General features: G+C 34.9%; 1 protein-coding gene across 1 annotated transcript in view; it reads left to right on the top strand.

The window, feature by feature from the left end:
• The window catches only part of KCNH7 (potassium voltage-gated channel subfamily H member 7), a 525,244-nt gene that overhangs the window by 465,768 nt on the left and 39,916 nt on the right, over positions 1 to 19,560 (top strand). Inside the window, exons 8-9 of the mRNA XM_070380875.1 lie at positions 253 to 652; positions 8,489 to 8,688. Of these exons, the coding sequence (XP_070236976.1) occupies positions 253 to 652; positions 8,489 to 8,688 (600 nt within the window). The remainder of the gene's footprint in view (positions 1 to 252; positions 653 to 8,488; positions 8,689 to 19,560) is intronic.

Raw genomic sequence — 19,560 nt, 5'->3', positions numbered from 1 at the left:
AAACAAAGCATGGTCCCTGTTCCAAAAGTATTACATGCCAAGATACTGAATTAATGTACCATACACTTTCAAAGTACTTTCCAAACAAATGTTAAAAAAAATTAAAAAACTAACCTTGATGTTTAATTCAAATATGCAGTTATCTTCAGTGCTGCCATATTTTTGTAACCTATTTCTACTTACTTTGCTACACAGGAACACACACTGAATTGTTTACCAACTGTTTCTGATCATGCACATTTATTTCCACAGACAACAACATTAATTGGTCTTTTGAAGACAGCTCGACTCCTGCGTCTTGTGAGAGTGGCCCGAAAACTTGATCGATACTCAGAATATGGGGCTGCAGTTCTAATGCTCTTAATGTGCATATTCGCCCTGATTGCTCACTGGCTGGCTTGCATTTGGTATGCCATTGGGAATGTAGAAAGGCCCTACCTGACTGACAAAATCGGCTGGTTGGATTCCTTAGGACAACAAATTGGGAAGCGTTACAATGACAGTGACTCAAGTTCTGGACCATCCATTAAAGATAAATACGTCACAGCACTTTATTTTACCTTCAGCAGTTTAACAAGTGTGGGATTTGGGAATGTGTCTCCTAACACCAATTCGGAGAAAATCTTTTCGATTTGTGTTATGTTGATTGGCTGTAAGTAGATTTCTCTTTTGTTATCTATTAGGATAAAATAATAGTACAAAATCAATGTCTCAAAAACATTTAAAAGAAAGCAAAGAAAAAATTATAGAAAGTTGTAGAGATAATGGGATTAAATATATGTGTATTTTATCATATCTGATTCTCTCTGTGAGGGGAGACACCAAAGATGTTGCATGACTTCAGGAAACTATGAGCATAAAACTAGAGTGACATGATCTTGGGATTCAGGAATTGAGACTTGAAGTCCACTTTTACTGATGCAAAAATGTGTCTGTAATTTATTACTAATGGTTATGTTCTGTAATATTTCAAGCTGAGACCAGATTAGAATAGGAAAGACTCTTTTACATTACATAACTAGATATACAGACATTGGTAGATTGATATAGATATGTAAATATCACCCTACTAATTATAATGTAAGCCAATCTTTCATAGATACACATATGCACATATATACATATATATATGTATGTATTTTTCCTTGTCATTTGACTAAAAATTCCTTTTTGACATTATGCCAAGGACCTAAGTGATTGCCTTTTACCCTACAATGGGTAATGCTATGAGCATCATTTATAAGTTATATTCTTTAGAATAAGAAAAAAAAAAACTGTGTAAAACTAAAGATATTTTAATATTAATTATAAAAAACCACACTTTGGAACCACTAAAAATAACCTTGTTTATACCAGGCAGCAACTGACAAAAGCATGATGGATTTTTAAAGTCTGAAAAAGAGCATCATCCTTAGATTGCATACAAATTTGAAAATAGATCCAGAGAGTTAATTTTTGAATGTTAATATATTGAGTAATAAAATGTTCTTGGTAAGCTTTATTTATGAAACGTAAATAGATTCATATTAGTATATTATTTATTGATTCAAATAGTTTAGTGTTCACTGTGCTTAAAATTTACTTTTCATATGTATGTCTTGTGCTTTTATTTTAGTAAGATTGTATAGGCAAATAATACATTTAAATAATGCTTAAAAATATTCTGAAAATTCAGGCTCAGTCTTGTTACAAACCAAAAAACAGAATTACACTCAAAAGGAAATGAAAGTGGAGCCCGCTGGAAAAAATAGAAAATTCATTCCAGAGAGACTGAATCTTACAGAACAAACACAGCCCCAACCATTCTGTGATTGCAACTGCTAGTAAATATTTTATAGTGGCTATCAGTTTTAGTGGCATTAGTAACAAAGAAAAGAAAAAAAGTGTGTTTTTAATTATAGAAATATATATAGGCACTTTTCAAAAGAAAACAGTACTTGACTCTTGAAACAGAATTTGCAAGGAAGAATTTTTTAAGAGCTATGCCATGCTAAGTTGCTTCAGTCCATGTCCGGCTCTGTGTGACACTATGAACTGTAGCCCGCCAGGCTCCTGGGTCCATGGCATTCTCCAGGCAAGAATACTGGAGTGGATTGCTATTCCCTTCTCCAGGGGATCTTCCCCACCCAGAGATGGAGCTGTCTTATATGTCTAGCCTGCACTGGCCTGCGGGTTCTATGCCACTAGCCCCACCTGGGAAGCCCTTTTTAAGAGCACTGAAGTTTATCCTGTTCACCCCATAGGAATCCTTACCTCTTGTGAGGATTAAGTGAAATGCATGGTACTATTTATCGTATAAATTATTTTATTTTTTTTGTCTTACAATTGTTTTAATTTTTATTTTAATGAGTTCTTTGATTTTGCTTGTCTTGTTTGCTCATGACTTTTGTAAATTCTTTAATTAGTTAATATGATACTCGAATAATTTTTTTTCTTTTCTTTTCTTTTTTAACTTTACAATATTGTATTGGTTTTGCCATAACGTGTAAATTATTTTAAATTAGAGAACTCAGTTCTTTACTTGCTCTGTGGTGGTGGTGGTTTAGTCGCTTGTGACAACGTGGACTGTAGCCAACCAGGCTCATCTGTCCCAACATCTAATCCTTAAATCAGGGAATTACTGCCAGTTTTTCTTCTTCCTTTCTTTGTGTCTTTTTCCTTCCTTTTTTCTTTCTTTTCTTCCTCCCTTGCTCTCTACTTCCCTTCCTTCCTTCCTGTATTTTTGCCTTTTTGAATGTGACATTATGCTATTTCTATTGATTGTTTAGGAAGAATATTTGTTTCCTGCAGAGGAATTCTATCTTTTAATAAAAAACACTCTAGTTAATTGGGTTGACTAAGATATATCCATATCCCACATAATATCTTTTATTTGAATAACAGACTTGCTTCTACAAAACTTAATCAAAATGGGATTATGTAAAGCTTAGCATCACACAGGAAAAAAAATTTATACATATACCTAGAGAATTGGATCATGAGCTATTATGCCATAAAAGGTAAAATAAGATTGGAAACTTAGCAATAATAAGCATGCCTTGAAATTTTTATAGCCATTTAATGTATTTGTGTATACCTACACATGATATTTTCATTTAGACCCAAATGTATTTAGAAATGATTTAATTTTCTGTATTTAGTTCTATTTTTATACTAAGTACATACCCCTCAATTGTATGAGTAGTTTGATTTAAACCTGAAAATAAAATATAATATCCAAAATATAAATGTAAAGTATTGTATATATACTACTGCAAGTTAAAGTTGTTACAGTCAGTTATCAAGTTGAACTCTTTTTCCCAAAGCTTCTTTAAAACTAATATTCATTCTAAAATAAAATTTTAAGCCAAAGTAATCTGCAATCCCTTTTGCAGCAGTACAATTCAAGGAAACTAAAAATTAAACATTAAAGGCTATCATCTAATTAAATTCAAATAACTCAGATACCTATAGATACATTTTTAAAAACTATTTGCAAAGATAGTCACCAACTTTGCTTCTGAATATGTACAGAGAACAGTAACCATAGAATTCTTTTTAAAAATATACACACTTCAAGATGAAAAATAAAAGCATATATATGGAATTTAGAAAGATGATAACAATAACCCTGTGTACGAGACAGCAAAAGAGACACTGATGTATGGAACAGTCTTATGGACTCTGTGGGAGAGGGAGAGGGTGGGAAGATTTGGGAGAATAGCATTGAAACATGTAAAATATCATGTATGAAATGAGATGCCAGTCCAGGTTCAATGCACGATACTGGATGCTTGGGGCTAGTGCACTGGGATGACCCAGAGGGATGGTATGGGAAGGGAGGAGGGAGGAGGGTTCAGGATGGGGAGCACATGTATACCTGTGATGGATTCATTTTGATATTTGGCAAAACTAATACAATTATGTAAAGTTTAAAAATAAAATAAAATTTAAAAAAAATTAAAAAAAAATAAATAAATAAACTCTCAATCCTGTTTTGGAAAACAGGATTGCATTTACAGAAACCTGGCTAAGTTTCTCCCAGAGGAGGAAATAGAGATAAAAGTTAAAAAAGAAGTCTACCTGTGAGCTCATAAACTGTTAAAATATTTGGATAAATACCTGCCCTTTGTAAGCAATGTATGATAATAGCCAAGGCTGCCTTTTAACTAAAATCCTTTTTTTTTAGACTATATTATTTTCTAGGCAGGAATAAAAAGTAAAATAAAAAAAAAAAAAGTATAAGTGAGAATATAAGTTAAGATCACATATTTATATCTATTTTTCTGATATTAATATATAACATAAGTATAATCTTTATTCAAATATTATAAATATACACATTTGATTTTTAAAACCTATAAACCAGTATATAAAGGCAAATGTATTTCATCTCTGACCTGCTTGACAAACATCCTAGGAGCATTTCTTTTTTTTATAATGTGTAAAACAAAATAACTAGATTTCTGTTTCTAACCATGATGGCGAAACTGAAACCTTACACTACTCCTATAACTTCTTTTTTTAAATATCAGAAAACTAAACAAAGTATATAAGCATTTAGATTTCATCAAAATTAGTAACTTCAGCTTTCCAAAGGATACTGTTAAGAGGAACAAGCAAATGATAGACTAGAAAAAAATACTCTCAATACTTAGATCTAGAAAAAAGACTTTTATTTAGAATATATCAAGAATTCTTACAACTCCATAATAAGAAGACAAGTCAATTTTAAAAAAATGAGAAAAAGTTTTAAACGGACATTTCACAAAAGAAGATATGTCAGTGGCCAGTAAATACATGGAGAGATATTATTAGTTGTCACGGAAATGCAATTAATGCTCTAAGATGGTTAAAATAAGACAACACCAAATGTTCGGAAGGTTGTAGAACAGCTGGTATTCTCAAATATTGCTGGTGAGAATGTAAAGTCACCCCAAATTTGGGAAATAGCTTGGCAAGTTCCTTAAACATAACCAGCGGCATGTGTGCTCAGTGGCTAAGCCATGTCCAGCTCCTTGCAACCCAGTGACTGTATCTCCCCAGGCTTCTCTGTCCATGGGATTTCCCAGGACAAGAATACTGGAGTGGGTTGCCATTACCTTCTCCTGGGGATCTTCCCCACCCAGGGATCAAACCCTAGTCTATTGCATTGGCAGGCAGATTCTTTACCACTAAGCCACCAGGGAGGTCCGAACATACCACACAGATCCGCAATTCTATTTCTAATTCTTGCAAAGGGAAATGAAAATGTATACCCATACAAAGACTTGCACACAAATGTTCCTCACAGTTTTATTCATAATAGCCAAAAACTAGAAACGGTGAGATTTTATCAACAGAAGAGATAAATGAACTTGGTAGAACCATGTGATGAGAATCTACTCATGATAAAAAAAAAAAAAGAACAAATTGCTGACACATACAAAACAGAATTTCAAAATTCATATGACTGAAAAAGGAGTCAGACATAGATGAATATGTTCATTATGATTCTATTTATATGAAACTCTAGGAAATGCAAACTAATCTGTAATGACATAAAGGAGCTCAGTGATTGTCTAGAGTTAGCCTAGAAAACAGTGGGCAAGCAGCCAAGGGACACAGTGGAATCTTCTGGGATGATGAAAATGGTCTATAATCTTGATTGTGTTAACACGGGTGTGTATGCTTGTCAACTAACTGAGCTGTGCATTTAAAACAGATTCATTTTGTTGTACCTAAATTATACATCATCAAAATTTATCTTTTTAAATTTGCGTACTAGGTAGAAAAGCATTTTTATTTCTTTTATCAGTATGTTTCAGCTATTACCCAATGACCCTACATTCATTGGGATTCCCTGGTAGGCTCAGATGGTGAAGAGTCTGCCTGCAATGTGGGAGGCCCAGGTTTGATCCCTGGGTTGGCAAGATCCTCTGGAGAAGGAAATGGCAACCCACTCCTGTATTCTTGCCTGGAAAATCCCATGGACGGAGGAGCCTGGCAGGTTACAGTTCATGGGAGCCGAAAGAGTCAGACATGACTGAGCAACATCACTTTCACTTTCTAAAATCATTAGTTTGGTGAGCTTCTTAGATTTTGAGTGTGGCATGCTGAAGTTTTAAATTATACCTGTTTTATTTGTATAGTACCTCGAGGTGAAGCAAATCATTTTGGTGAAAGAAGAATTTTCTGTTAAGGAAGGGTAAACAAAATAGTGAGTTGAGAGAAATGATTGTATGGTCTGCCAGCTTGCTTTTGATTCATATTTTATGCCAGTTGATGGGCATTAGCTAAATAATTGGAGAAGGAAATGGCAACCCACTCCAGTGTTCTTGCCTGGAGAATCCCAGGGACGGGGGAGCCTGGTGGGCTGCCGTCTATGGGGTCACACAGAGTCGGACACGACTGAAGCGACTTAGCAGCAGCAGCAGCAGCTAAATAATGTATACAAAATAGAATCATTTTATGATTTTCTCTTGCTTACCACCTTTAGCTCCATTTGCTTCCTAAAAATATAGGAAAAAAATGTATGCCTTTATTATAATTTAAAAAGTCATTAGCATAGAATTTCCTTAGAGAAATATATGCTATTCATGTATTCAACTGTGTACTTATGATCTAGATTTTGCTGTCCTATCAATGAGTAGAAATACCTGTTTATGATCAAACTAATGTTTGGTTCATTTTTATGGCAGTATGGAGATAAAAACACAGTATTTATTAAAAACAAAATAAGAATGTTTTCCCTGACTCTTCTTTGCATAATTATGTGGTTTCAGTAAAATAACTAGCATTGATTATGGGCCCTCTAATTAAATCAAGTGAAAATCTGTACCAAACCATTTCCTGAGAACATGATAGATACTTTGGACACTTATCAACAAGCATAAATATTTCCAACACTAAAGTTAGGCAGAGTAAAATATATTTTTCACATAAATCTCTTTGAATCGTGGTAATCCATTTTAGGCACGTATTGCTAGCTCCCTTCTTAACTGTTCATTTACTCAAATTATGCCCAAGTTTTTGTTTTGTTTTTTTTCTTTTTCACGCCTGTGGAAGATACAACCTAAACAGGTTTTCTATATTAATGAGACTTACTGTCTTTCACAAACCCCAATTCAGCCTTCCTATAGATTTCCCCAATATTTTTCCCTTTACATAGATAAAGCACCACCCATTTGTCTGGGACATTCTCTTACTTGGGACATCTATGATAAACAAGGACCATGCTAACCAAGAGACAGAAATAAGATGGAAAAGAAAGCAAATGACCAAGAAGATAAATCATTTTAAAACACAGACTGAATCTGGCCAAAATTTACCTTAAAAATGATCAAGCGGTTTATATAGGCAATGGTTTGTAAAATGTGTTGTGGAAAAAAAATACGCTGGGTGAATATTGTTGAACAAATACTTTGAGGAATTGTTGATTGTTGTTTTTGCTTTTTTTTCCCTTTCCCCCCACCTGCTTGATACATTACAGTTCCATTACCTCCGCTCTAAGTGTCTGACATATGTCCAAAGCAAGATGTAGGCCATGTCATCATGACTTTCTGTATAGAATATAGAATTTTTTTTAGGATTATTAGAAACTAAACAAATATAAAAAGAAAGACAAGATATTTAAAGAGCTTCTGTTAAATTATAAATATTTTGCCCAGGAAGCTTTAGAAATGGCATTCTAAATAATGAATGTTAGGTTTTTTTCTTCCCATAGGTGAAAGAACAAAGACGTCATTCTATTTTTCTCTGCAAAAATAAAGCTATTTTCTCATAGTCTAAGCCAAAGATATATTTCTCATATAGAAAGTAGAAAAATAAATTTTAATAGATTAAAAATTACACATGAAGAAGCACTCTAAGGAAACGGTGATTTCCTTGAAACAATTTATGGGGACTCCCCTGATGGTCCAGTGGCTGAAACTCCGGGTTCCCAATGCAGGGACCTCGGTTTGATCACTGGTCAGAGAACTAGATCCCACAGGCCACAAAGATCTCACATACCACAACGAAGCCCTGGCACAGCCAAATAAATGAGTAAATAATTCAAAAAATATTATTCCTTAGCAAATCCTTAAATTTTATAGTAAATTTTTAATATTACAAGGTAGAGTTGTCACAATTTAAAAACCTTTACTCCACTTCCAGAATACAGATCTGTGGTAACCCCATGATGTACCTTCTTATTACATTACAAATAAAATGTTGATTCTAAACATATTTTATCTCTAGTCAATAGTCTAGATTGGTTACAGGTTGATATTGTAAATGGTCTGAGTTTTTACTTTAATATTGAATCCATGATGAATTCGGGTATTTTTCCTCTCCAGATTTACCATGAAAATTATAAACTTTACAACAGTATTGACTTAACTACTTTATTCCCCACGGGCCAGTGATAAACCCTCACAAATGGATTGAGATTAAAAAAAAAAAAAAATCTGCATTTTGAGATTCTGACAAGATATAATATCCCCAAGTGCAGTCTTTCCCCCATAACTTTGTTTTTTATCCAATCCAGCATTAATGTATGCAAGCATTTTTGGGAATGTATCTGCAATTATCCAAAGACTATACTCGGGAACTGCCAGGTACCACATGCAGATGCTGCGAGTAAAAGAGTTCATTCGCTTTCACCAAATCCCCAACCCTCTGAGGCAACGGCTTGAAGAATATTTCCAGCACGCATGGACTTACACCAATGGCATTGACATGAACATGGTATGTATTACTGTTTTCCAAAACTGGAGCCCCTCAGGCATTATAGCTACAGCCAAAATGAAAAAAAACAGTCTCACCAGCTTTGAACCCCTTGCTTTTGTTTTCCTTTCTCGGATGTTTATTTTCTCCCCTGGAGATAGTCTTTCATTCTCAACTCATGGCATTGCATGGTGCTATATCTAGTTATACTGTGTGGCAAAGGCATAACATGATGCAAACTGATATAACTGTGTGTCGTAGAGCGCCCACTTCTGGTCAGAGAGAGCATTGCTAAGTTAGGACTTGGGCTTTCCCACATGGCCTAGCTGCCAGAGCCTGCAAAATAGATGGATCCATATGCATTAAGATATTACCAGTAAACAATAAGATATTACCAGTAAACAGTAATAATTATAATGCCTCCAAACAGAAATTTTTTAAAAAAATATGACATTTTAAGGATCTGTGGGAGAGGTTAAGGAACTTAAGTATACCATAAACATTTTATAATAGGAAGTTTCATGTTTCTGTTAAGGACAATTTTTCTATATTTTAATCAATTAAATATGTGCCCTTTTACTGTATCTGGTTTAATGCATCTTTCCTTTCAAGGGGGAAATATGTATTCCTTCATAACTCTTAAACAAATTCAACATCAACTTTTCATAACCTTCCCTCCTCTATTAATGCTTAAAAATCAATACAACTAATAAAATTAATTGACCTAAAGAGCTACTTTAATTATTAGGAAAATTACATATATCTTTTGGACCTAGCTATTTGGCTATAGAGATTGATTACTAAAGATAAATTATATGATAAATACAAATTCAATAGCGTGTCATAGACCTATTAAAAAATGATTAGAATTATGATACCCTCCCATCTAGCTATTCCTCCACTGGGCAAGGATCTTTTTTCTAAGAGTTCTTTAGAAAATGAAATCTTTCAAAGTTAGTGACAGCAACAGTATGATACAACTTTTTCATACAACTTATTCAATTGAGATTGACATTTTTTTATTTCATTATCAATAGCCTAACAAAAAAAATAAAGGTTCAAAATTAGCAGTTAAGGTACAGAAAGCATTGCAAATACTGCCCAGTTTGAAATATATATTTACATATGATAAGTTTACCATAGCTGTGCATGATTTATTTGATTGAGAAGTAATGGCATGCCATTATAAAATTTTTAATTTGAGGAACTAATCAATCAGCACATTTCATACAAAACCATAACTGAATTCCATGAGTTATTTCTAATTATCCCATATTTACTTGTGAAAATTCATTTGCAAAGTTGATCTCACCAGGATAACACTTTAATCTCTTAAGAAAGTACCTACAAATTGGTCACTTTTGTTTATTTCCATTCATATTATTATTTAATGAAGATATCAACATTCAGAAACTACAGGGGATTCTCTAATGCTGGGTTGGCTGAAGCAGTGTCAAGAATCTTTAATCAAAACACATGTCACTCAATTTTGTTGTTCCATTCTGCCAGATTATTTCAATAACAATAGTTAAACATTTATTTATTTTACTTCCCCTCTCCATATTACTCTAGTTTTGTGACCATTTTTTTTGTGATAAAGTCTATTTTGTAAAAACTATTTACCTTTCATTGTTTGACTCTATTACCTATGAATTTGGTTTATATACCACTTGCCTATTTACAATGTACTTATGAAAGATTTATCTCTTTCCTGTCTGCTTCACACCTTAATACATGGAATCACAACACCCACCGGTAAGAACAGGAGGTATTTATATCCAATTTAATTCTCGTGTAAATTGTGGAGAACACCCTTGTGATCTGTCAGGTTTAGAGCTTGTTAAATGATTTCTAATGTTAGTTCTGATCTTTTTTGCATGGTGTAGCAGAGGAAATACAAAGCAAGAAACTGGGGAAGATAACCTGGAAGAGGCCAAGTACAGAATAGAAATTCTTAACTTGAACAACAACTTGACCTCTAATAATATTTATATAGAGTTTCCCCCCAAACCCACCCACAAAAAGTCATTTATCTGCCCCTTCCTCCACTCTGGTAAAGGTTATGGGTATACGGTTTGCATTAGATAATTGTCATAAAGAAAACGTCATTCTCTTTCATCATCCTCTATTTTCATGATGTAGGTGCTTTTCTTTCCTCTCATCTGCATGCCTGTATTGCATGATCCAGGAGTTGTGTGAGCTCTAAACCATGTGCCACTGAGTCTTGCGTGTGGTTTTGAGAGCTTGACTTTGCACGAACTTCTTGTTTGTACACAGTGTCTACATTTCTCATCTTGTGACTGCAATGTGAGTAAAAGATCCAAGTGCAATATAACTCTGAAAACTCAGCAAATGGAAGATGCTTGTTAATTAAGCACAATGTGCTAAAGAAAGTTGATTAGAAAAAAGCAACCCTACTCTTAGACTACTGAGAGGTTAAAAAAAAAAAATTTTTTTTTTTTTACCTCTAACACCACATTGTTAAATCCCTGTGTCTTATTAGTTTTATTGTTAACTAAATTGTGATTTAATAACAATTTAATGCGACTTAACTTTATGTACTGTGATACATAAAAATACATCAAACTGTTGTATTTTACATCAGCATTCCATGTTATTTCATTTAAGTATAACCTTAAATATAATTTATCATGAAACATTTCAGGCCATTTTTGCTGTTTAACCATGTCCAGATGAAGTACAAGATGTTTATTCATACTCTATTAATTGACTGAAAATTCTTTTTCATAGCCCCAAACATTTGATTGTTTGATAGATCACAAAACATCACAAAGAATTTACCTAAAACATGGAGCCATATTCCTTATTCCCTGTATTTTTGCTTTTAGTGGAACATCTATTGCCAGAATGTTCCAGAACCCAAAGCATTCTGGGAATATTTATGGGCTTCCTCTCAGTTGTGCCAAATGATTCAGATTGCAAAAGGAAAGCAGTCAGAATAATGAAGTGAGTGAAAGGAAGACGTCCTTTTGCAAATTATGTCAGGTTTAGAATTAGTAAAAATTAGCTCAGAAATGTCCATAGGTCAAGCTTGGAAAATACTTTTCTTTCTGCAATGCTTTTTCAGATTAGGACTGAAGGTTCCTCAATGGATTTCCCAAAAAAAATCAAAGCTGTCTTATAACCCAATCTGAAACTTTCAGACATTATCTAACATTGATTTTAGTTACAACACTGCCAGAAACTGAAAATCACCTTCCATGTCATTGTAGAATCAAGCCATGCACATGAAGGAACATGGCTTGAATGACCAAGGACATCAATAACTATGATCTGTCCATCATTCTGGATGGAGAGAAATAAATCACTAATGACAGAAACCACTCCATAATTTAAAATTATATTTGCATGGAAGAAAAGCCTTTTTAAAAATGGCCCTCTAATAATGCCTGAATAATAGAAAAAATATATATAGAATAAAAATTCAGAAGACCCAAGTACTAGCTATCAATATGCCACTAATCTTGGACAAGTCACTTAACCTGTCTGTAGTTTCATTAAACATGCCATTTTCAAATAGTTCTAAAGCGCCAGAACTGCCCTTGCTAAATCTGTGAAGCAATTATTATAGGAGTTTTTCTGCTTGAGGATGTAGAGTCTAACCTATCTGCTGCACACTCTTTTGCTCCCTCTGAGTCTCCTTTGTAGAACAATTGTTTCTGTGTTGAGTATTATTCAAAAGCCACTGAAGTAAGTGAATGGTAGAATTGTGGATGGCAGAGAAATCAAGGAGACCATTTCAGGTAAAGACAAGGACAGGAATAGAGGCCCTGTTTTGAGACTTCCAAGGCAGAATTAAGGCAGATAATCTAAAAACAACTTCATTTAATTTATTTTAAGAAGAAGGGAGAACAGTTGAGTATTTTAGGCTGGGGTGTTGATGCAGAAAAATTTGAGAAACAGATATAGAAAGGAGTTGAAATAAGAACCTAAAAAAGAAGAATAAATTCTTTAGCAGCCAGATAGACAAAGTTTCCTTAAAGAGAGGTAGGAGAAGAAAGAAAAATGATGGAGGCTTTGGTTTTGAGGAATAAAGAAGGCGACTCAGTGGCACTCGTACATACCACACGGTCCAGCCCCTGTGGTCAAGCAGAGACTAATTCCTCAGAAAGAAGAAGGTATAGGGCCAGAGAAGAGTTGAATAAGGGAGAATATTTAGAGATTTCAATCAAGAATCAACCTAGTGGGCTAAAATTGCTTAGAATCACAGTGGGACTCTTGCCAGGCAGATTCTTTACCGCTAAGCCACCTGGGAAGCCCCAGAGTGGGACTCTCGAGTGACAAAACATACACTTCTAATGGACCAAATGAGTGAAGCCGATGAAAATAGAAAAGAAAAGAATTAAGAATGACATACTGTTTAATAGAAATTCCTACTTCTTGGGGCTGATGTGATTTCTAAGGACATTTTAATGAAAATCTGATTTCATTTCTTTCCATGACTCTTTTCCTGCTCCTCTGTTATCTGATAACTCTGACTATAGACTACTACTACTAACTGCTTGCTGCTACTACTAACTACCATCTATTTAACTAGCAATTACTAACACTAACCTGCATCTACAATCTAACTGCATTCCATCAAAACTATTGTTGCACCCATTCCCTATGTTTATTTAAGTAACTTCATCTGTGCCAGACTGTCACTTTCAAATATACTCCTGCTGCTGCCAAGTCGCTTCAGTCGTGTCCGACTCTGTGCGACCCCATAGACGGCAGCCCACCAGGCTCCCCCGTCCCTGGGATTCTCCAGGCAAGAACAGTGGAGTGGGTTGCCATTTCCTTCTCCAATGCATGAAAGTGAGAAGTGAAAGAGAAGTTGCTCATTCGTGTCCGACTCTTAGCGACACCTTGGACTGCAGCCCACCAGGCTCCTCTGTCCGTGGGATTTTCCAGGCAAGAGTACTGGAGTGGGGTGCCATTGCCTTCTCCGCAAATATACTCCACTAATGTTCTATTTTAATATGTTGTAGTGAAATGTAATTTTGAGCTCTTTCAATGTCTAATTCAGCAATTCAGATAAAATAATCCTTGTGACATTAAGCCACATAGGATATAAAGCAAAATTTATAAAATAGCATATCTTGTCTCTACCATAATATTTTTATTACCCTTTACTTTTTTTCTAATGATACTTTATATACCAAAGTTGATACAGTCAGTGAAAAACCTTGGACTAGTTCATTATAAGGCTACAGTAAAATAACTACAAATATGATGCCTTTCGAGTGTGACTAACCATCCAGTGGGCAGGGACCCAGTTACCAAGAAGTCTTCAGAAAATAAAAACACTCGTGTTTAAAGATATAAGCAGCATAATACAATTCTTGCACAGGTGAACCTACAATTTAGATTGATATTTTTATTTGATCAGTAATAGTTTAACAAAAAAGCACCAGTTCAAAATTAGCAATCAAGGTACAGAGAACATTACCAATGTCTCCTAATATGAAAGACATATGCTACTTCTCTACACTTAGGTAGAAAACTGTAAATCCACATATTTAAAAAGGGAGCATGGGGATTGGCAAAACAAAAAAAAAAAAAAAAAAACACCTGCATTTAAATGATAATGACCCTGAGGATTGGTGACATCTTTTAGTTTTCTGTAAAGAAATTGTTGCTGTTTAAGAGTAGAATTAAAGTAATGGCTGTCTACAATGAACCTTAAAAGATATTTTCATCATCATGCTGATTAGTTGACAGGAATTGCCTGGATCATCAGAAACTGGATATGTGAAATTTTCCACTTGCAAGAAATCTACTATTAACACACATACTTGGCAATTGTATTAACACCTGAACCTCAGGCGTTTAAGAGAGGGCAAGTCACATGTCCTTCCTATTTTTCCTCCAGGCTCTTTATCCTAAAGTCTCAAAATGCCACAGAGCACAATAATTATACCATCTGGAGCCCCCTGACATGAACAATATCAAGCTTAAGACAAGCATCTGGTATTTTCAGATTACAAATGGTATATGTTAAATTATGGTTCACAAATGATGACGGTCATTTCAGGCTGGTCTCCAACCATTAAAGACTTGTTTACATCGAGCACCAAACCTGCTTTAAGCAAATCAAGTTCAACAGTGGGATCTGATCCTGAGCCATTCCTGAGTCAAGAGAAATAATGACAGCTTGGTCTGTGGCATTACACATGAAAAATAATCATTGCAGAAATACCACACTGAGGCAATGAACACACTTCTATGCTTCAGTTTCTCCATTTGTTAACGTTCTTCCTATGGTAGTAGGAAGGTGAAAATGATGTTTCAAGTTGTTTTTCAACTTCCAAAATTTATGGTACTATTCAAACAGGATTCAAGTGCAGTCTCTTATGCTGAAGAGTGATCTATGTGTCTAGATGCTTTCTTTGGAACACAGGAATAATTCAAGCTCAATACAGTTTAGGATCAATTAATAATCAGTACAGGCGAGCCAATAATGGAAAATAAAGACATCAATGTTCACTTTTAAAATATTCTTTGGAAACATGAATTTAGGTCCATTAAATTCAAATATTAGAGGAACTTAGCACTTATCAAACTTAATAGAATCAAACCATTCACAATTTATCCCAAAATAAAAGTCCAGTATTTAGTTAAAGAATTTCCCGAGACATCACCAATAGCTTGAGAATTTATATTAAAAATGGATATGTAAATTTCTACCCACTAGACCAGATATCATTTTTTAAAGGCAAAAATAAGCACAAGTAGTTCATCTTAGCCAATTGACCATATAGCCTTATGGCAGCAGACTCAGGAAAATTACATTTAATTATTTTTTCATGGTTTAGACATATTACTATCCATGGAGATGAGTGTGAATGGAAAAAAAACATATATAAGCATGCCTCTTTCATTCCAGATATTCTAAAAGAATCTTTTAGTTTGCATCTTGGGCTGCTGTTAGTCCAGTGTGCTACCCCAAGAACTCTACACTCAGCTTAGTGACCATCTGGTAAGAATCTTCCTCACTTTGGGTCCAGTACCTTGTATAGTGCATTTTAACACTTCTGGAGCCATGCTAAATCATTTTCCTCACTCTCCTGGCCATCTTCTTAACTCAGAATGCTCTACAATTCAGACAGAACTGAAACATGTCAGTAGTTAGAAACACCCACTGTAGTGGGAGGGAAAACCAAAGACTCAGTCCACACAAGTGTAATTATTGTATTTGAGTCATAGAGGTTCACATCTAGCCATTACCTAGTTTTATCTGTGAGTCAGTGTGTGGACACTAGGAAAACAGGGCGTTAGTCGTGTTTTCTAAGATGGGAACATTGGCCCAGATTCTAATTCTAATTTTACATGCCTTATGTATGAGCTGTGCTGGAGTAGGCAACACCAGAACCGAGTTCAGAATGCTTTTTTATAATAAAGCAGGAATGGTTAATTGAGATGTCACTCCTATGAATTACTTATTCATAACATTTTTGTATAGATTTTGGTTACACTTTCCTTGTCATTTTTAAAGAAATCTTTGCAATTTATAGACATTGATGCTCTATCTCTCATCTAGATTTCAATTTATTCCTAGTCTCTTTCTAATATGCTGAGTTTGTTTAGGATATTGTCTGGATTTTAATTTTTTTGTTTTTTGTATCATCCAGTTAGTCAACTTTTCCTGTATACTTCAGAGATCCTGTCCTGTTTCACAAAGTTCCCACTAAACCTGTGGATTACACAAGTAGTTTCCTAGGCTTTGAGCTTTGTTATATGATTAAGGAAGAAAATTCTGAATCTGTTTGAAATGTAGTTTTATAAATTTTCTTCACATGGATGGAAGATAGGACTTTTTCTTTTGGTCTTAAATACCCCTGATTTATACATTAAATTATTAGGTATAATTGGAATATATATTCCCTGATGGCTCTGATGGTAAAGAATCCTCCTGCAATGCAGGCAACCCAGGTTCATTCCCTGGGTGGAGAAGATTCCCTGGAGAAGGAAATAGCTACCCACTCCAGCTTTCTTGCATAGAGAATCCCATGGACAGAGGAGCCTGGCAGGCTATAGTTCATGGGGTCTCAAAGAGTCAGATGCAACTCAGCACAAATACCTTTACTCCCATATTGGCTCTATTCCCTGGTGGCTTAGAGGGTAAACCGTCTGCCTGCAATGCAGGAGACAGGAAGATCCCCTGCAGAAGGAAATGGCACCCCACTCCAGTACTTTTGCCTGGAAAATCCCATGGACAGAGTAGCCTCATAGGCTACAGTCCATGGGGTCACAAAGAGTTGGAAACGACTGAGTAATGACACACATGGCAATATAAATTCTGATTTATTGTTAATAGCTTTATATCATACTTTGGTTATCTGACAAGGCAAGTCAACTCTTACTAATCTTGCTTTTCTTATTTGGGGGGACATATGAGAATATTTATTATTCCATACAAAATATATGACTATCTTAATTCAATTATGACAGATTCCATTTGGGCTTTTGAGATAACCCAGAGATCAGATTGTTATTTCTGGCACACAAAAATCAGAACTTGTAACCAATATCAAAGTTTACTCAAGAATATATGTAATCATAAGGCAAATCAAGGCATGTCGATCCTTCTTCTAGTATGTGTTCTAAGTTTTAACATTGTTGTTCAGTCACTAAGTCATGTCCGATTCTTTGCAACCCCATGGACTATAGCACGCTAGGTTCCTCTGCCTTCCACTATCTCACAGGGTTTGCTCAAATTCATGTCCATTGAGTCAGTGATGTTAGTTAACCATCTCATCCTCTGCTACCCGCTTCTCGTTTTGCCCTCTACCTTTCCCAGCATCAGGGTCTCTTCCAGTGAGTCAGCTCATAGCATCAGGTGGCCAAACTATTGGAGCTTCAGCTTCAGCAACAGTCCTTCCAATGAATATTCAGGGTTGATTTCCTTCAGGGTTGATTGGTTTGATCTCCTTGCTATCCAAGGGACACTCAAGAGTCTTCTCCAGCACCACAATTTGAAAGCATCAATTCTTTGGTGCTCAGCTTCACTCATCCAACTCTCACATCCATTCATGACTACTAGAAAAATCATAGCTTTGACTCTACTGATCTTTGTCAGCAAAGTGGTGTCTCTGCTTTTTAATCTAGGTTTGTCATAGCTTTTCTTCCAAGAAGCAGGCATCCTAAGTTCATGGCTGAAGTCACAGCCCTCAGTGATTTTGGAATCCAGGAAAATAAAATCTGTCATTGTTTCTACTTTTTCCCCTTCTATTTGCCACGAAGTGATGGGACCAGATGCCATGATCTTAGTTTTTTGAATGTTGAGTTTCAAGCCAGCTTTTTCACTCTTTTCTTTCATCCTCATGAAGAGACTCTTTAGTTCCTTTTCACTTTCTGCCATTAGAGTGGTATCATCTGCATACCTGAGGTTGTTGATGTTTCTCCCAGCCATCTTGATTCCAGCTTGTGATTCATCCAGCCAAGCATTTCGCTTCAAGTATCCTGCATAAAAGTTAAATCATATTTAACATAGGAGGCCCCTAAACCATGTGTGTGATAACATAACACTTAAGCAGAACGAAGCTCTTTTGGTCATCAGACATACACATTTTAGAGTCTGGAAGTTACATAGCTTACAAGACATTTTCTAAAAAGTAATGTCCTATAAATCAATGAAATATTTGTTTACTGTAAGCAATTTAAACTAGACACACCCTGCCACAGATAAATGCCACTCCATAGATAAGAGCTGCCCCACACCTTTAGTGTGCTTGTGAAGAGCAGGTCATTAATCTTTGTCATTATCTAGTCACTTTTCTTTCCAGGTATTACTCAGAAAGGAGAGAGAATGAATCAAATACCTGTTGCTAACCCTTTCCATTCTATGAATTTTATATTAATTTTTACATGACTTTGAAATTTCAATATTAAGTTCCTTGCTGCACATTAAAATCATCTGAATATATAAATATTAGTGCTTCAGACCTACCCTGCAACAGTTAAACCAGAATTGCCTATAGCTATGTCAGAGCATCAGTATTTTTATGTCTATTCTAACATGTATCCAGGATTGCGAGCCACTGATGTAGAGCCTAAAAAAATTATGTCTCCTTCAGTAAGATTTTTCTAATGCTCTTAGAAATTCTTACCTTTGTTATTAAATTCATTCTTAAATTTATATATCTTAGTCAACCAAATGAAATACATTATACATTTCTGTTTTTACCTGCTATTTATCTTCCTTATAGCCACGTTAACATATTATCTGTCTCATTGTTTTTTCATTTGTTCTTTTTGCCTTACCACACGATTTGCAGGATCTTAGTTCCCTGACCAGAGATTGAACCCTCACCCCTGGGGAAGTGAAGGTGCGGAGTCCCAACCACTGGACTCTCAGGAAATTCCCTATCTGCCTCACTCTTATCGGACTTTTCCTTTAGTTTGTTTTAGTCTGATTTGGGTTGCTTTGTTTGGGCAGGAGGAGAGGTCGTTGAGGATTTACTCTTGGATGTTCTAAGTATCATATCAGCAACAAAAAGAGATACATCCATTCTCTTTTTTAAAACTACTATTTATTTTCCATATGAATTCACTAGATTCTTCAAAACAGTTTTGAATAGTAGTAGCTGACTTTTTGAAAATAACTTTACCATTAAAACTAATAGTTTTAAAAAATTATTGCATTTCTGAAATAAATCCTACTTGGTCACAGATATTTTTGATATTTTGTTGATTGTATTAGCCAGTAAGTTATTCATAACTGTGCATCTATTTTATAGTGGTATTGTTCTATAGTTACAAGCTTTTTAAATGTTAGAAAGAAATCATCTCTTAAACTATGTGGTCGTGGTGGTTTTAATAGTAGTTCTTTAACCACCATTCAATCTATACTATGGTAATTATTTATTCTGCTTCTTTCTTGGTCAA

Source organism: Bos mutus, chromosome 2, assembly GCF_027580195.1.
Source record: "Bos mutus isolate GX-2022 chromosome 2, NWIPB_WYAK_1.1, whole genome shotgun sequence".
In the NCBI taxonomy this organism is placed as follows: Eukaryota; Metazoa; Chordata; class Mammalia; order Artiodactyla; family Bovidae; genus Bos; species Bos mutus.
Note: the sequence above shows the minus strand (reverse complement) of the source record. Positions and strands in the feature narration are given on the sequence as shown.